General features: G+C 48.6%; 1 protein-coding gene across 1 annotated transcript; it reads right to left on the bottom strand.

Annotated features, from left to right (window-relative positions):
• Window positions 1-15735: 15735 nt before the first annotated feature.
• Window positions 15736-16906, bottom strand: LOC125968171 (janus kinase and microtubule-interacting protein 3-like). The gene is made up of 4 exons (XM_068649844.1): window positions 16832-16906; window positions 16544-16775; window positions 16339-16464; window positions 15736-15969 (listed from the first exon to the last, which is right to left on the bottom strand). The coding sequence occupies exons 1-4, from the start codon at window positions 16904-16906 to the stop codon at window positions 15884-15886; spliced, it is 519 nt and encodes a 172-aa protein (XP_068505945.1). The 3' UTR covers window positions 15736-15883.
• Between the last annotated feature and the right edge of the window lie 303 nt (window positions 16907-17209).

The following is a 17209-nucleotide window of genomic DNA, read 5'->3' as shown; positions in this document are numbered from 1 at the left end:
ATCCTAGCACAGCTCAAGGTCAGAATTGTTGGGGCACATTGCCGGAGTTCCCCTTGGCTGATGTCGCGTGTCTGTCTACCTTCTCACTTTCAATGTCCAACATCTTCTGTTGAAGTGCTGACTTGGTCACTTTGATGTATTCTAACCACTGAGGAAAGGCTGCTGTCACATAAGCAGAATGCGAGAGCGTGCGTGGACGTGCGCGTTACCTTCTCGGCTAGGGTGAGAAGGGTCCTGGCGTGAATCACGACCACCTGCTCCTCGTTGGTGAGATTCTGCAAGAGCCCAAAGGCACAGCGTCAACAAGCTTCTTTCAGCGCAAAGCCTTCCAAAAGTCACATTTGAGCCGCCGAGTCTCGTGGAGTGCGAACATAAGGAGTTCGACATACACTTACGGCGTTATAGCCCAGGATGTCCAGCTTCTTCATCAGATCACTGATGACGATGTCCGGGGGAAAGGCGCAAGGAGCAATGTAAGGTGTTCTGGGACCTCGGGTTAAGGTTAGGGTTGCGAGGGACGCCTTACGTACGCTCACGCCCTCGGCCTCGCAGTAGATCTGCAAAGGGCTGAGGCCGTCTGGGAAAAGGACTTGCAGAAACTTCAAGACGGGGGAGCGCCACTCCCTCTCCTGAAAGGCAGAGGCATGCATCCGTCCGTCCGTCCGTCCGTCCGTCACATCTCTGGCCTCAACACGCTTGTGCGAGTCTTCCCACCTCCAGCTCCAGGATGCGGAACTCAAGCAGTTCGTTTTGGTCTCGGATATCCTGGATGTCCTCTTTCAGACGCGCTTCTTCCGCCTCCATCCGCCTGACCTGAAAAGACAGTCAGACCTCATCTGCGGGGCTTCCCGACGGGTGTGACGCCAAGCGACTCCGCCCAGCGCCTTTCTTTCCGTCACCTTTTTGGCCAACTGCTGATTGCTCTGACGCAGCAGCTGCTTCTCCTCCACCCACTTGACATTCTAGAAGAGACAAACGCGTGGACAGCTTTGGAATGTTGTGTCATTTTCATCCACAAATTCTTTGGTTGACTGGAAAATGACATTTGCTTTTCTCCGCGTTTTCCCAGCCACGTTCGGGGGGGGGGGTTGGTCCAGTAATGCCAGACGAATGAGTGACTGAAGAATGTAGCTATTTTGTCTGAGAAAAAGGTGTGCTCATTGATGAGCTTACCTGTCCTTGTTGCTTCAGCGCTGACTCCAGATCTGCTACTCTGCTTTGATAGTGACCCATTTCTACCATCAGCTTTTCTCTGGTCTGAAAGGAGGAGGAGGGAGGCTCCTCCTCCTCCTTTCAGACCAGAGAACACCCGAGGCTGGGTGAGAACGGGGAGGCTGCGACCCGGCCGGGGGTTGCGGGAAGGGGCGCCACCTTGATCTCCTTCTCGGCGTCGTAGTCCCCTTCGCTGGTCTGGGCTAGCAGAGCGTAGGCTCGTTGCAGCGCTTGATATTCTTGCGTCAGCTGGCGGTAGCGAAGCTCCGCCTCTTCATGCGCACACCAATGCAACACAGCACTAGTACCAGAATCAGTCAGACCGGCGACAAAGCACCCGCGACGCAAAGACGAGTCCGATTCCAGGCTGAAGAGGAATGTTTGGTGCCAATACGCTGGCAGAAATGGCGGGCTACCTCTTCGGGTTCCGTGTCGGGGGTTCTGTCGGTGTGAAAAGACAAGGACGATCCGTCCGGGTCCACCAACACGTCTTCGTCGTAGCCGTAAAATGTTTCGATGACCTGCGGGCGCGGAAGCAAACATCTCTCTGAACAAACTGAAGCGACACCTCACGATGAATCGACGAGAGGAACGATAGCGAGAAAAAGGCCATTTCATCTTGCGCAACACCAAGCAGCCGCAAACAAACAGACTCACCTTGCAGGACCTCACGCTTTGTTCCTCCTCAGAGATTCTCGACGTCGGTATCGTAGCAGCAAATCTCTCTCCTGTCGACACAAATAATCCGCCTTTGAGATTCTTTGGATGCAAAGGGAACGAACGGCTCCGGCGCAGAAACAAACGCGACTCACAATGACATTTCTGACATGAGCTCCTGTCTCCAGAGCCTGAAAAACACGTCACCGGCGATGATTGGAGGGACGCTCGTCTTTTCCAAAAGTGACAACTACAGGGTGTGTCAGGGTTTTCCAGATTATCTTTATCGTATCATTGTGTTGCTTTGACTTTGACTGCGACCTGTAATAAATAATATTATTTATCCCTTATTTATCCCTATCGCTTATCCCTTCCTACACAAAGTCGTAAAACACCCCTTGCTATGTTTTGACTAGAGGTCAAGGGCTTCCTCTATTCAATCCACTCTTACACCCACCCTGTTTCTCTTAATTAAAATGCTCGTGCAGGAGCCGAGAGTCAGACTTCATTCGTACAACGGATGGACTCTCCACCTGCAGGTGTCCAAAAGAACTTACTTGTCTCCCGTGTGGTTCTTGCAAAATAAGTTGGAGCGAGCGCAACTCTAACAGGGTGCATTTTGCCACTAGCTGCCTACGGACAATGACGTCGCGCTCGCGGCTCATGGTTGACGGGCTGAGCAGCCGGGCAAGTCCGTCGTTTTCAGCGCACAGCGAGTGGCAAAGGCGCTGACAAAACGGGAGCTTTGAGCTGCTGAAAACGGCAAAACAAGTCTAAAGCGTGTTCAAACGCGTGCGCACAATGCTCCTGCTTGAAAGGTCGGAATTTAAGGGGCCAATTTTTTGGATGGCGGCCGCCGGCCAAGCTTTGGACGGAAAAGGTTTCCTGGCGACAGCGAGCGAGCGCGGCGCTGCCGTACGTGCACCGAGTCGCCTGCCTGAAGACCTTGGACAAGTCGTCGATGATGTGCCGCTGCTCCACAACTTGAAGGAACTCCATTTCACCGTCCTGCTGGCCGCAACCGCGGTCCAGGTCATTGAGCGAACTAGGCCTTCTCTGTGGAACACAAATGCAGTGGACTCTGTTGGCACGCCGCCGTTGTCCGCGTCGACTTACCAAGCTTGCCATCTCCTCGTTCTCCTGGGTGACAAAGCGCACTTTGTTTTCAAGGCGACACAGCACCAGCGAGAGTTCTTCATTCTTCCTGCTCAGGCGTTTGTTTTTGTACAGGAGTGGCAGAAACTGGCTTTCTGTTTCTCTCAGTCGCTTTAGCTGCAAGCATGAAGTGCGGGATGTGAAAGACGCACAACACGCGGGCCAGAACGTATCCATTCCTTTTGCATCGGTTTGAACGGAATCGTGGCTTTGGCTCCCAATAAAAGACATCTACCAGGCAACCGACTCGCCGCGCCGCTCAACTAATAAGCAAGCGCAATGGGTGCCTCGCTGGATGGCGCGCATCAAACGTAGCGCAAACCTTCAAGCGTGCCGTCAATAAATTACCAGTTCATTGCGCTCTTCAGAAAGCAGGGCGTTTCGATCCTCCAGTTTCCTGATGACTGCGCTGAGCTCAGCGATTTTCAGATGAAACCGTCGCGTGTCCCGATCCTCCTGAGACTGAAAACGCCCCGCAACACACACAAGCACTCGTTCAAAGTTCAAAACTGTTTTTGTGCTACCTTCCTCCAGCAACGAACTAAGTCATGCGTACTGCAAGTGTGTGATGAGGTGGCTTATGCAATGAAGAGGATTGCTAGTAGCGGCGTTGACCCCACTTCCAGGGTAGTTTAGGCCCGCCCTTTGGGAATCCCTCAGGGCAGCGATCTGCTGCTCGGCAGCCTGAGTCTGCAGCTGAAGGCGGTGGACGTGGCCGGCCCCAGGGCTTCATCCAAAACACTAACCGCTCTGTCTTTCAGCTTGATCTCATCCGTCTGGATGTACAAACGGGGAGCGCTCAGGCAGGCGGGCAAACTCATTTGCCAGAATTGTGACAAAAACAAAGAGAGCAACCGGCCAATTTTTTTCTTGAATCGACTAGAACACCTTTGCTGTGACAAAAGCGAAGCGAGCAACCGGACATTTTCTTCTTGTGAAATAGAATAGAATAGAATGCCTTAGGTGTCATTGCACTGCAGGTATACAACGAAATTGGGAACATAGCCACGCACCGCGCATCTGATCAGTCCTACCAGTCGGCGGATCTCCCTCTCGCAGTCTCTCTTGGTTCGGCTCAGCTCCTCCCGATGCTGGTGATGAGCCGATCGGAGCTCGGCCGCTCGGGACTGCCAGGCCTGCTGGGCCGCTGCCAGGGCTTCTTCCGCGCTCCTGGTGGAGGCGACACCGCTCGGTCTCCCGACACCGCCGCGTCTCCTCCACCTCCGCCAGCAAAGCGCCCCCCCTCCTCACCTGAGCAGACATTGCGCCACACCGGGCCGTTGAGACCGCAACGGAGCGCCGCGACGCTTACTGGGGACAAGCTACACAATACGGTAGCGGCCGCATCGAAGCCCGACGTGGCGTGCGGATAGTCAGACACGGATAGAGCGGATCACCTTGTCCATGGAGCCGTCCCTCAGGCTGAGGACCAAGGCATTCAGTCGCTGGATCTCTCCATCTTCGATTTTGATCACTCTCATCAGCTCCATTTCATTCTGCCGCAGTAATGTCTCCCTGGTAATGGCTAACTCTTTCTGCTTCTCCTCATGGAGTTTGCTTTTGAGTTCCGTCATGGCGGCGGTGGCACGGTGGTGCTCCGCCCGCAGGTCCTGACTTCTCTCTCTCTCCAGACAGCTGACCTGACATGACTTAGACTTAGACTTAGACAAACTTTATTGTCATCTTGCACATGGTGCATACAAAACGAAATTCCGTTGCATACGTCTTACAACAAAGTAGTGATATTGCAGTTGAATAGAAGTAACATATCCTATGAAAATGTATATATATACATATACTATATATATATATATATATATATATATATATATATTAAAAATAAGTATAAAGTGCAGCAGTGATAATTATGCAATAGTGCAAGTAGGCAAAACAGTATTCAAGAGTGTGCAGAGGAATGCTAAACCATGTATTAAACTTCTATTTAAAGGGTTTATACAAGTTCAGTAAAGTTGGTAGTGCGAGATAGTGCAAGATAGAGGTCCGTAGTGTCATAAAGTACAGTTCTGTGAATGTGTGATGCAGAGTTCAGTTTAGAGCTCAACAGTTCTAGTGTTCAACAGTCTGATGACAGCAGGGAAAAAGCTGTTGCAGAACCTGGTGGACCTGCAGCGGATGCTGCAAACCTCTTCCCAGAGGGCAGCAGGGAGAACAGTCCATGGTGGGGGTGTGATGGGTCATTGATGATGTTACGGGCACGGGACATGCAGCGCTGAGATGAAATGTCCTGAATGGAGGGAAGAGGAGCCCCTATGATCCTCTCTGCTGTCCTCACCACTCTCCTCACGTTCTTCCAATCGGAGGCGGTGCAGCCTCCACACCACACAGAGAGACAGCTTGTCAGAATGCTCTCTATGGTGCTCCTGTAGAACGTCCTCATGATGGGTGGGGGCAGGTGGGCTCTCCTCATCCTCCGCAGGAAGTACAAGCGCTTCTGTGCCCTCTTGACCAGTGCCGTAGTGTTCATAGTCCAGGTGAGGTCTTTTGTGATGTGGACCCCCAGGAATTTGGTGCTGCTGACCACCTCCACAGCTGAGCTGTTGATGATCAGTGGAGCGTGGTGAGGCTGTTTTTTCCTGAAGTCGACGATGATCTCCTTCATCTTCTCCTCATTCAGGATCAGGCTGTTTTCTCTGCACCAGCCCACCAGCTGCTCCACCTCCTCTCTGTAGTCCAGGTCGTTGTTGTCTCTGATGAGCCCCACCACCGTTGTGTCGTCTGCTGACTTCACGATGTGATTGGTGGTGAACCTGAGGACGCAGTCGTGTGTCATCAGGGTGCACAGCAGGGGGCTCAGGACGCAGCCCTGAAGGGAGCCTGTGCTGAGGGTGATGACATCAGAGGTGTTCTGTCCGACCCGGACTGACTGAGGTCTGTTGGTGAGGAAGTCTAGCAGCCAGTTGCGAAGGGGGGTGTTGAAGCCCAGGTGTTCCAATTTTCCTACCAGATGCTGTGGGATGATGGTGTTAAACGCTGAGCTGAAGTCCAGGAACAGCCTCCGCACATGGGTGTTCTTCTCCTCCAGGTGAGCCAGGCTCAGGTGAAGAACGGAGGAGATGGCTTCCTGAGTGGAGCGGTTTTGCCGGTCGGCAAACTGGAACGGGTCAAATAATAGGGGGAGTCTGGAAACGATGTGACCTTTAAGCAGCCTTTCGAAGCACTTCATCATAACCGGAGTCAGTGCAACAGGCCGGTAATCATTAAATGAGGTGATTTGAGGTTTCTTCGGCACCGGAATGATGGAGGCAGTCTTAAAGCACGCCGGCACTGTGGCTTGGCCCAGCGAGGTGTTAAAAATGTCTGTGATGACCCCAGCCAGATGACTTGCACATTCCCTGAACACACGCCCAGGAATGTTGTCCGGGCCAGGGGCCTTACAGGGGTTGACTCTCCTCAGGGTCTTCAACACATCGGCGGAGTCAAGGCAGAGTACCTCCTCTTCCTGATGGGGGACAGTTTTAACTGCTGGAGTGCCGTTTAGTGCCTCGAACCTCCCAAAGAAGTTATTTAGACCATTTAGAAAGTCAGCATCAACTACACCCACCGGGGGGGGGGGGAGGGTGAGTTGTCGTCTGTAATCGCCCGTATGCCTTGCCACATACTCCTGATGTTTTTGACGTCGTGGAAACGATCCTGAAATTTTCGACTGCGGTCTCGCTTCGCTATTCTGATGGCACGGTTCAAGTTGGCTCTCGCTGTCCTCAGTGTCTCCTTGTCGCCAGACTTGAAGGCAGAGTTCCGCGCTCGTAGCGTTTGACGTACCTCCTCAGTCATCCAGGGTCGTTGGTTGCCCCGGGTGATGATATTCTTAGTGGTGCTGACGTCCTCGGTGCATTTGTTGATGTAGGCTGACACAGTCATGGCACACGCATGTCTAATCTACATCGGGAAAACTGGGAGGGAGGGAGGCAGGCAGGGAGGCAGGCAGGGAGGCAGGCAGTGTCTGTCTGTTGAGGTTTTCACCTTGTTCTTCTCCTGCTGAAGTTCTAACTGGACGTCCATCAGTTTGGTTCTCAGCTCGTCATTGGCGGCCTGAAGGGCGTCCGTTCGCTCCGCCTTGGCCCGCCCTGCCGGAGCTCGTTTGGACATCTCTTACTCGAGTCTCGCCCGGTCGTCAGTCAGAGATCACAACATTTGTACCTGGAGAGCACAAACGCAGCGCTGTTTTCCACTGGCTTCGAACTCAACTTCAATCGGTACCGTAACTTACAACATCATAAACATAGAACTAGCTTGACTTATTCATTGAATAAATGCATTTGGTTCTTCAAAACTGCATCACGCAACATAGCGTGACCGAGACGGCCGTTATCCACCTGCGTGAAGTTATTTGGTGAAATGAATGAGATGTTTAAGACACCATCGTTCTGTCTCTATGTAGATGAAGGGAAATAATCGATTGCTGAAGGTCCAAAGGTGTTGTGATAAACAAATAAACATATTAGTGATTAGTGACATATTTGTGATAAACATATTAGGCAGGATAATCACATATGTTAACGTGACTGCCCACACTGTATTTATTTATGGTTATTTGTTAAATCGAGTACTGTTAGACATGAAATAGGAAGTGTTTAACATAAATGGAAGACGAAAGGGGTACTCACCATTGTAGCTCCTGCTGGTCAATGATACGAGCCTCTTCTTGCAGTGGAAAACATACAGCCAACAAACACCGTGGAACCTAAAGGAATGAAATTAAACATTAACATTTAGCCTAAACCAACATTCACAGATACAACGCAACGCAAACTACACAAACGTAAATCTTTTTAAACACAATGAGTTGTACTTACCGTGTACGCTCTAGACGGTCCACTTGCAAGCAGAAAATAAAGATATTTCTGTTGATAATCGTCGTGTTTGTATCCGGTGTCTCGCTCAAGGCCATTGCGCCCACAGATTTGAATTTTGGCGAGAGTTCAGCCTATTGACGTCATTTCCGCGGTGTAATACCCGCATATCTGAAACGGCAAAGTTAAGAGTAGAGTTAAATAAAGTTTTTAGTCAACGCAATAATTTACAACCGTTGACCAGTCGAAATAATCGTCGAAATTTGGCGTCTGTGGCTGGAAGCAGACGCCGAGTTCGACATTCCTCCCAAACGCCACACTCCCTCGCTTTTCAGGGCTAAAAAAAAACAGTTGTAATTACCTTGTACGCTCTAGACGGTCAAGTTGCAAGCTGAAAAAAAAAATATTTGCCTTGTAAGTCATCGTGTTACTAACCGCTGTGTCTTGTTTGCCAGAATTGCCGCTTTCCTACTTCCTGTTGCAAGCCACGCCCACGGATTATAATTTTGCCGTGAGTTCCGCCTATTGACGTCATGTCCGCGTCACATGACTGCGACGTAATATTATCTAAAACTGTTTGTGCGGTATTGTGTTGTTCTGTGCGGTATTGTGTTATTCTGTGCGGCGTCGTGTTGTTCTGTGCGGCGTCGTGTTGTTCAGTGCGGCATGGTGTTGTTCAGTGCGGCATGGTGTTGTTCAGTGCGGCATGGTGTTGTTCAGTGCGGCATGGTGTTGTTCAGTGCGGCATAATGTTGTTCAGTGCGGCATAATGTTGTTCAGTGCGGCATGGTGTTGTTCAGTGCGGCATGGTGTTGTTCAGTGCAACATGGTGTTGTTCAGTGCGGCATAATGTTGTTCAGTAAACCATAATGTTGTTCAGTGCGGCATGGTGTTGTTCAGTGCGGGATGGTGTTGTTCAGTGCGGCATGGTGTTGTTCAATGCGGCATGGTGTTGTTCAGTGCGGGATGGTGTTGTTCAGTGCAGGATGGTGTTGTTCAGTGCGGCATGGTGTTGTTCAATGCGGCATGGTGTTGTTCAGTGCGGCATGGTGTTGTTCAGTGCGGCATGGTGTTGTTCAGTGTGGCATGGTGTTGTTCAGTGCGGCATGGTGTTGTTCAGTGCGGCATGGTGTTGTTCAGTGCGGAATGGTGTTGTTCAGTGCGGCATGGTGTTGTTCAGTGTGGGATGGTGTTGTTCAATGCGGGATCGTGTTGTTCAGTACGGGGTGGTGTTGTTCAGTGCAGGATGGTGTTGTTCAGTGCAGGATGGTGTTGTTCAGTGCGGCATGGTGTTGTTCAATGCAGGATCGTGTTGTTCAGTGCAGCATGGTGTTGTTCAGTGCAGCATGGTGTTGTTCAGTGCGGCATGGTGTTGTTCAATGCGGCATGGTGTTGTTCAGTGCGGGATGGTGTTGTTCAGTGCGGCATGGTGTTTTTCAGTGCGGCATAATGTTGTTCAGTGCAGCATGGTGTTGTTCAGTGCAGGATGGTGTTGTTCAGTGCAGGATGGTGTTGTTCAATGCGGCATGGTGTTGTTCAGTGCGGGATGGTGTTGTTCAGTGCAGGATGGTGTTGTTCAGTGCGGCATGGTGTTGTTCAGTGCGGCATGGTGTTGTTCAGTGCGGCATGGTGTTGTTCAGTGCGGCATGGTGTTGTTCAGTGCGGCATGGTGTTGTTCAGTGCAGGATGGTGTTGTTCAATGCGGGATGGTGTTGTTCAGTGCGGGATGGTGTTGTTCAGTGCAGGATGGTGTTGTTCAGTGCGGCATGGTGTTGTTCAATGCGGCATGGTGTTGTTCAGTGCAGGATGGTGTTGTTCAGTGCAGCATGGTGTTGTTCAATGCGGCATGGTGTTGTTCAGTGCGGCATGGTGTTGTTCAGTGCAGGATGGTGTTGTTCAGTGCGGCATGGTGTTGTTCAATGCGGCATGGTGTTGTTCAGTGCAGGATGGTGTTGTTCAGTGCGGCATGGTGTTGTTCAATGCGGCATGGTGTTGTTCAGTGCGGCATAATGTTGTTCAGTGCGCCATAATGTTGTTCAGTGCGGCATGGTGTTGTTCAGTGCAGGATGGTGTTGTTCAGTGCGGCATGGTGTTGTTCAATGCGGGATCGTGTTGTTCAGTGCGGCATGGTGTTGTTCAGTGCGGCATGGTGTTGTTCAGTGCGGCATGGTGTTGTTCAGTGCAGGATGGTGTTGTTCAGTGCGGCATGGTGTTGTTCAATGCGGGATCGTGTTGTTCAGTGCGGCATGGTGTTGTTCAGTGCGGCATGGTGTTGTTCAGTGCGGCATGGTGTTGTTCAGTGCGGCATGGTGTTGTTCAGTGCGGCATAATGTTGTTCAGTGCGCCATAATGTTGTTCAGTGCGGCATGGTGTTGTTCAGTGCGGGATGGTGTTGTTCAGTGCGGCATGGTGTTGTTCAATGCGGGATCGTGTTGTTCAGTGTGGCATGGTGTTGTTCAGTGCGGCATGGTGTTGTTCAGTGCGGCATGGTGTTGTTCAGTGCGGCATGGTGTTGTTCAGTGCGGCATGGTGTTGTTCAGTGCGGCATAATGTTGTTCAGTGCGGCATAATGTTGTTCAGTGCGGCATAATGTTGTTCAGTGCGGCATAATGTTGTTCAGTGCGGCATAATGTTGTTCAGTGCGGCATAATGTTGTTCAGTGCGGGATGGTGTTGTTCATTGCGGCATGGTGTTGTTCAGTGCGGCATGGTGTTGTTCAGTGCGGCATGGTGTTGTTCAGTGCGGCATGGTGTTGTTCAATGCGGCATGGTGTTGTTCAGTTCGGGATGGTGTTGTTCAGTGCGGCATGGTGTTGTTCAGTGCGGCATAATGTTTTTCAGTGCGGCATGTTGTTGTTCAGTGCGGCATGGTGTTGTTCAGTGCAGCATAATGTTGTTCAGTGCGGCATGGTGTTGTTCAGTGCGGAATGGTGTTGTTCAGTGCGGCATGGTGTTGTTCAGTGCGGCATGGTGTTGTTCAGTGCGGCATGGTGTTGTTCAGTGCAGCATGGTGTTGTTCAGTGCGGGATGGTGTTCAATGCGGGATCGTGTTGTTCAGTGCGGCATGGTGTTGTTCAGTGCGGCATGGTGTTGTTCAGTGCGGCATGGTGTTGTTCAGTGCGGCATGGTGTTGTTCATTTCGGCATAATGTTGTTCAGTGCGGCATAATGTTGTTTAGTGCGGCATGGTGTTGTTCAGTGCGGGATGGTGTTGTTCAGTGCGTTATAATGTTGTTCAGTGCGGCATGGTGTTGTTCAGTGCGGCATGGTGTTGTTCAGTGCGGCATGGTGTTGTTCAGTGCGGCATAATGTTGTTCAGTGCGGCATAATGTTGTTCAGTGCGGGATGGTGTTGTTCAGTGCGGGATGGTGTTGTTCAGTGCGGCATGGTGTTCAATGCGGAATGGTGTTGTTCAGTGCAGGATGGTGTTGTTCAGTGCGGCATGGTGTTGTTCAGTGCGGCATAATGTTGTTCAGTGCGGCATGGTGTTGTTCAGTGCGGCATGGTGTTGTTCAGTGCGGCATGGTGTTGTTCAGTGCGGCATGGTGTTGTTCAGTGCGGCATAATGTTCAGTGCGGCATAATGTTGTTCAGTGCGGCATAATGTTGTTCAGTGCGGCATGGTGTTGTTCAGTGCGGGATGGTGTTGTTCAGTGCAGGATGGTGTTGTTCAGTGCGGCATGGTGTTCAGTGCGGGATGGTGTCTTTCAGTGCGGCATGGTGTCGTTCAGTGCGGCATGGTGTCTTTCAGTGCGGCATGGTGTCGTTCAGTGAGGCATGGTGTTGTTCAGTGCGGCATGGTGTTGTTTAGTGCGGCATGGTGTTGTTTAGTGCGGCATGGTGTTGTTCAGTGCGGGATGGTGTTGTTCAGTGTGGCATGGTGTTCAGTGCGGCATGGTGTTGTTCAGTGCGGTATCGTGTTGTTCAGTGCGGTATCGTGTTTCTCAGTGCGGTATCGTGTTGTTCAGTGCAGTATCGTTGTGTTGTTCGTATTGTGTTGTGTTGTTCGTAATGTGTTGTGTTGTTCGTATTGTGTTGTGTTGTTCGTATTGTGTTGTGTTGTTCGTATTGTGTTGTGTTGTTCATATTGTGTTGTTCATATTGTGTTGAGTTGTTCGTATTGTGTTGTGTTGTTCGTATTGTGTTGCCTTTAACACTTAGCCTCTAACACTTAGCCTCTAACACTTAGCCTCTAACACTTAGCCTCTAACACTTAGCCTCTAGCATCTAGAAGGTAAATAAATAGGAAGGAAGGACTCACCGGTGACGTCTTCGCCCACGTCCAAGCGTTGTACTTTGTATTTTCATCCTTCTGACAGTGGAAAACATAGCCAACAAACACCGTGGAACCTAAACGAATGAAAGAAAACTATCATTTGGCCACAACCAACATTCACAGATACAACACAATGTGACGTGCGGGGTTGAGGTTAAAGGTTGAGTGAAGGGCCCTCGTTTTAAACTACTTTTTTGAAAAGGATTGGGAACAAGTAAGACGTATTTAATTTATTTAATGGGAAGTAGTAAGAGCTATTGAATTTAATCTATGTATTATATTCTATTGTATTGTATTCTGTTGTATTCTTTTGGATTGTATTCACACTAACCCCACTAAAACTTCAGCCCACAAAAACTCGCCTCTGGCGCCTAGCCTCTGGCACTTAGCCTCTAACACTTAGCCTTTAACACTTAGCCTTTAACACTTAGCCTTTAACACTTAGCCTTTAACACTTAGCCTTTAACACTTAGCCTAGAAGGTGAATAAATAGGGTTAAAGGTTGAGTGAAGGGCCCTCGTTTTAAACTACTGTTTTGAAAAGGAGTGGGAACAAGTAAGACGTATTTAATTTATTTAATGGGAAGTAGTAAGACTTATTAAATTTATTTAATCTACTTTTCTTCCCAGGCAAAATTTGATGTGCTGCAATTCCAAATTTCCAAAGTGAATGAAGGAATGAAGTCCTTTAAATTATGATTTTGTATAAATACTAGGCATTAACACAAAATCGACGGCACAAAATGGGCAGACTTTACTTGTTTGAAAAGGACTGGTTACAAGACAGACTTTTTTAATTTATTTAATGGGAAGAAGACTTAGTTTAATTGATCTATTTTTGTTCCCTGGCAAAATTCGATTTGCTGCAATTCCAAATTTCCAAAGTGAATGAAGGCAAGAAGTCGTTTAAATTATGATTTTGTTTAAATACTAGGCATGGACACAAAATCTACGGCACAAAATGGGCAGACTTTACTTGTTTGAAGAGGACTGGTTACAAGACAGACTTTTCTGATTTATTTAATGGGAAGAGGACTTATTTAGTTTATTTAATCTATTTTTGTTCCCTGGCAAAATTGGATTTGCTGAAATTGTATTTTGCCAAATCTCGATTTGAGACCTGATAGGAAGTATTAAACGCTTAGTTAAATCAATACAAGTTGGTAATAAGAGCGAGTAATGTTGGTTGAACCGATGAATGAAGGTTGAAAGCAATTTAAATTATGACTTTGTATAAATACTAGATATTAACAGAACATCTACTGCGCGAAATGGGCAGAGTTTACTTGTTTGAGAAGGAGTGGCTTATTCAAAACTAAGATTTATGTAATCTGTTTGTTCCCAGGCAAAATTGGATGTGATGCAATTCCAAATTTCACCACATGATGGTGCCCAAATTTGACTTCATAGGACATATTAAACACTTAGCTTGTTATTATGTTCAAGGTAATCAGATTTGTTTATCATTCTAATGGCCTCTTCAAAACTATTCTGGATTACTACTTTGGATCTATTCTACATTACTTGGCAACAACATACTCTGTAACAGATTAGGCAGTATAATCACATATGTTAACTTGAGAGTGCCCACACTCAATCTACTTATCGTGATGTGTTAAATCAATTACTGTTAGACATTATTTGTCTGATAATCTACCAAATCTTTGAATTGAAGAATTTGTGATTTAATTAATAGCTTGTTCAGGGTAATCAGACTTGTATATAATTCTAATGGCCTTCTTTTGAAAACTATTCTGAATTACAACTTTGGATCTTATATTACTTTGCAACATTCTACTCGGTGACAGATTAGGCAGTATAATCACATATGTTAACTTCAGTGCCCATACTGTATTTATTTATGGTTATTTGTTAAATCAAGTACTGTTAGACATGAAATAGGAAGTGTTTAACATAAATGTTATGGCTACTCACCATTGTAGCTCGCTCCTGGTCAATGATATGAGCCTCTTCTTGCAGTGGAAAACTTGCAGCCAACAAACACCGTGGAACCTAAAGGAATGAAATTAAACATTAACATTTCGCCTGGACAAACATTCACACGTACAACGCAACGCGGCTACACTTCTGCTATTACAAACGTAAATCTCCTTAAACACAACGAGTGTTACTTACCGTGTACGCTCTAGGCAAAATTGGATGTGATGCAATTCCAAATCTATCTGAAACGGCAGTTAAAAGTAGAGTTACATCAAGTTTTCTTTTTTAATCAACACAATCATTTACAACCGTTGACCAGAAAGAATCGTCGAAATTCGACGTCCCCCACAAACGCCACGCTCACTCGCTTTTCAGGGCAACAAAAGTACTTCTTTTTAAAAACGATGAGTTGTACTTACCGTGTACGCTCTGGACGGTCCAGTTGCAAGCAGAAAATAAAAATATTTCTCTTGTTAGTCGTATGTTACCATCCGCTGTGTCTTTGTCAACATCGCCGCCATTTTCCTACTTCCTGCTGCGAGCCACGCCCACGGATTTAAATTTGGGCGGAAGCTCTTTCCATTGGCGTCGTTTTCGCGTATAGCAAATCCGATTGGTTGGGAAGGGGGCACGGTTATGCAGCCGAGGGGTCCTGTGATCGGTGGGATGTAAAGTAGGCGTCGACGTCACGTCCGCGTCACGTGACCACGACGTGGCAGACGTCATATAGCCACCGCTGTTTTGTTTAGTAGACTTACAGTTGTTATGCATTGACATAATGGCGCACACACCAAATAGATTTAAATAAATTAAATAATTCTTCTGCCCACTCTCTTTTAAACAAGTTAACTCTCCCCGCGGATTTGAATTCCGGCGAAAGTTACGCCCATCGACGTCACGTATGTCACGTGACCACGACGTGGCAGATGTCATATAGCAACCGCTGTTTTGTTTAGTAGATTTACAGTTGTTATGCATTGGCATAATGGTGTGCACTCAAAATAGATTTAAATAAATTAAATATTTCTTCTGCCCACTCCCTTTTAAACAAGTTAACTCTGCCCACGTCCATTGACGTCTTGTCTGCGTCACGTGACCACGACGTAGCGACGTCATATAGTAACCGCTGTTTTGATCAGTAGACTTAGTTATTATGCGTTGACATAATGGCGCACTGGTTAGCATGGCCACCTCTTAAGCATGATGTTGCGGGTTCGACGCCTGATCAATGTTAGCATGGAGTGAGCTGAAGTGCATGGCGCTGAAGATTTGAATCTTTGAAATGCGCTGAGGTCTGACATATCAGGCAGAATGGTTTGCCATCACGTTCAACAAAAAATAGAAACTTTCCCACTCTGATTAAAACGTCCTGTGTTCATCTACGTATTTTCGTTTTGCTGTGCATCTTTTCCCTGCCATTTCGAGAGCCCAATTGACACTCATAGTTTAAAGAAATGTGTTTGCCCATCCTACTTTGTGGAATTTCACCACATGCGCTTTTGACCAAAATACCAAATTGAACTCAAGTGAAGCCAACACGCACAACCCCCCCCCCCCACACACACACACACACACACACACACAAATGTTGATATGAACATAAAAGAGCCGCATGCGGTTCGGGAGTTGCGGCTTGGCCAAACCTGTACTATACAACTTTATTTGTATAAAATTTTCACAACAGCTGTCACACAAACAAAGCGGGAAAAACCGAAGACGTGCGTGTTCCGCCCACGCTGGATTTATTTGCACCTTTGAAAAGACACCGTATTGCCGCAGATGTGGCAAAGAGTACTTTTGGGCATCTGAGACGGAAGGATGTCCAAAGCATCACGTCACCTGCTCTGGTAGGCATGGTGGTGGGACGTTGAGGTCAACCGCTTTGGGGTTGGCTGAATCTTTGATCGCAGGATGCCACACACTTGAAGACAGAAGCAGAAAAGCAGAGCTAAATGCAAAATGTACTCACCGGTGACTCCAATTTTTTTCCCCCCTGAAGAAACAGCTGGACGGGTGGCCCCGGCTGGCCAGTGGGACTCTTGTTATTCTGACCCTTTTTAGTGCGCGTTTGGGGCAACAACCGTTTTTTGTGGCGCTCTCTTCTGGTTCAAAAGTGCCCTGCATGTGAATTTGCTTTTCCTGCCTTCTGATTGGATGAGCGCCGGTGTGACGCGGTGCCTTTGTCACCGTGGCGGGGGGTATACGTTGGCATCGGAGCGTCTGCCAACGTCTGAGACCGGCTGGCAGTGTATCGGAGGTGTCGAGTGCGGTGCCGCTGGAGCTCACTCACCAGCTGGTGTTAGGGCCACAGAATGAAGGCCAAGGAGAAGAATAGAAAGAGAAACAGAAACTTCTCCTCCAATTGTTTGATTTGTCTCTTCTGAGCTTCGATGAATTCTTTCAGCTCTTTGTTCCTCTAGGACGGACAAATGGAAAGTGGCATTCAAAAGCCAGTAAGCGTGCAAGTAAGTGCCGGGCTGGCTTTGGGCCCTTACCTGTTGCGCGCTGTGCAGCAGATCCATTCTCTCGGAGGATGCAAGCGTCGCGCTCCCTCAACTCGCACATCAGGGCTCGCTTCCATTGGTCCACGGCGCTCCTAAGCTCTTCTCTCTGATCCGCCGTCAGCACGTCATTCACGCCAGCGTGGCTGGCTTTTTCGCCGTCCGTGGCGGGGCAGTCCCGCTGCGGTAGCGCCTCGTACAACATGGCCTCCAGCTCCAGGATCCTCTGGGCCGCAATCCTCGTCCATCAGTGGTCCGGCGGGAGATTTGAGGGCGGCTTACCTTATGAGCCTGGTCCATGGAACACTTCCTGAAGTCCAACTCTTCATCCAGGTAGCCCTTCTGCTTGCAGAACATATCCTAGCACAGCTCAAGGTCAGAATTGTTGGGGCACATTGCCGGAGTTCCCCTTGGCTGATGTCGCGTGTCTGTCTACCTTCTCACTTTCAATGTCCAACATCTTCTGTTGAAGTGCTGACTTGGTCACTTTGATGTATTCTAACCACTGAGGAAAGGCTGCTGTCACATAAGCAGAATGCGAGAGCGTGCGTGGACGTGCGCGTTACCTTCTCGGCTAGGGTGAGAAGGGTCCTGGCGTGAATCACGACCACCTGCTCCTCGTTGGTGAGATTCTGCAAGAGCCCAAAGGCACAGCGTCAA

The sequence above is a fragment of the Syngnathus scovelli genome, unplaced genomic scaffold (assembly GCF_024217435.2).
Source record: "Syngnathus scovelli strain Florida unplaced genomic scaffold, RoL_Ssco_1.2 HiC_scaffold_46, whole genome shotgun sequence".
Taxonomy (NCBI): Eukaryota; Metazoa; Chordata; class Actinopteri; order Syngnathiformes; family Syngnathidae; genus Syngnathus; species Syngnathus scovelli.
The sequence above is the reverse complement of the archived record's forward strand: the minus strand, read 5'-3'. Positions and strand labels throughout refer to the sequence as shown.

Excerpts from the sequence above, each read along its gene's own strand:
- LOC125968171 (XM_068649844.1), bottom strand. The coding sequence starts at position 16,906 with ATGTTCTGCAAGCAGAAGGGCTACCTGGATGAAGAGTTGGACTTCAGG. Across the intron at positions 16,465-16,543 it reads TGCTGCACAGCGCGCAACAG|AGGAACAAAGAGCTGAAAGA; the intron begins GTAAGGGCCCAA and ends TGTCCGTCCTAG. Across the intron at positions 15,970-16,338 it reads TGTGGCCCTAACACCAGCTG|TGTGTGGCATCCTGCGATCA; the intron begins GTGAGTGAGCTC and ends TCTGTCTTCAAG.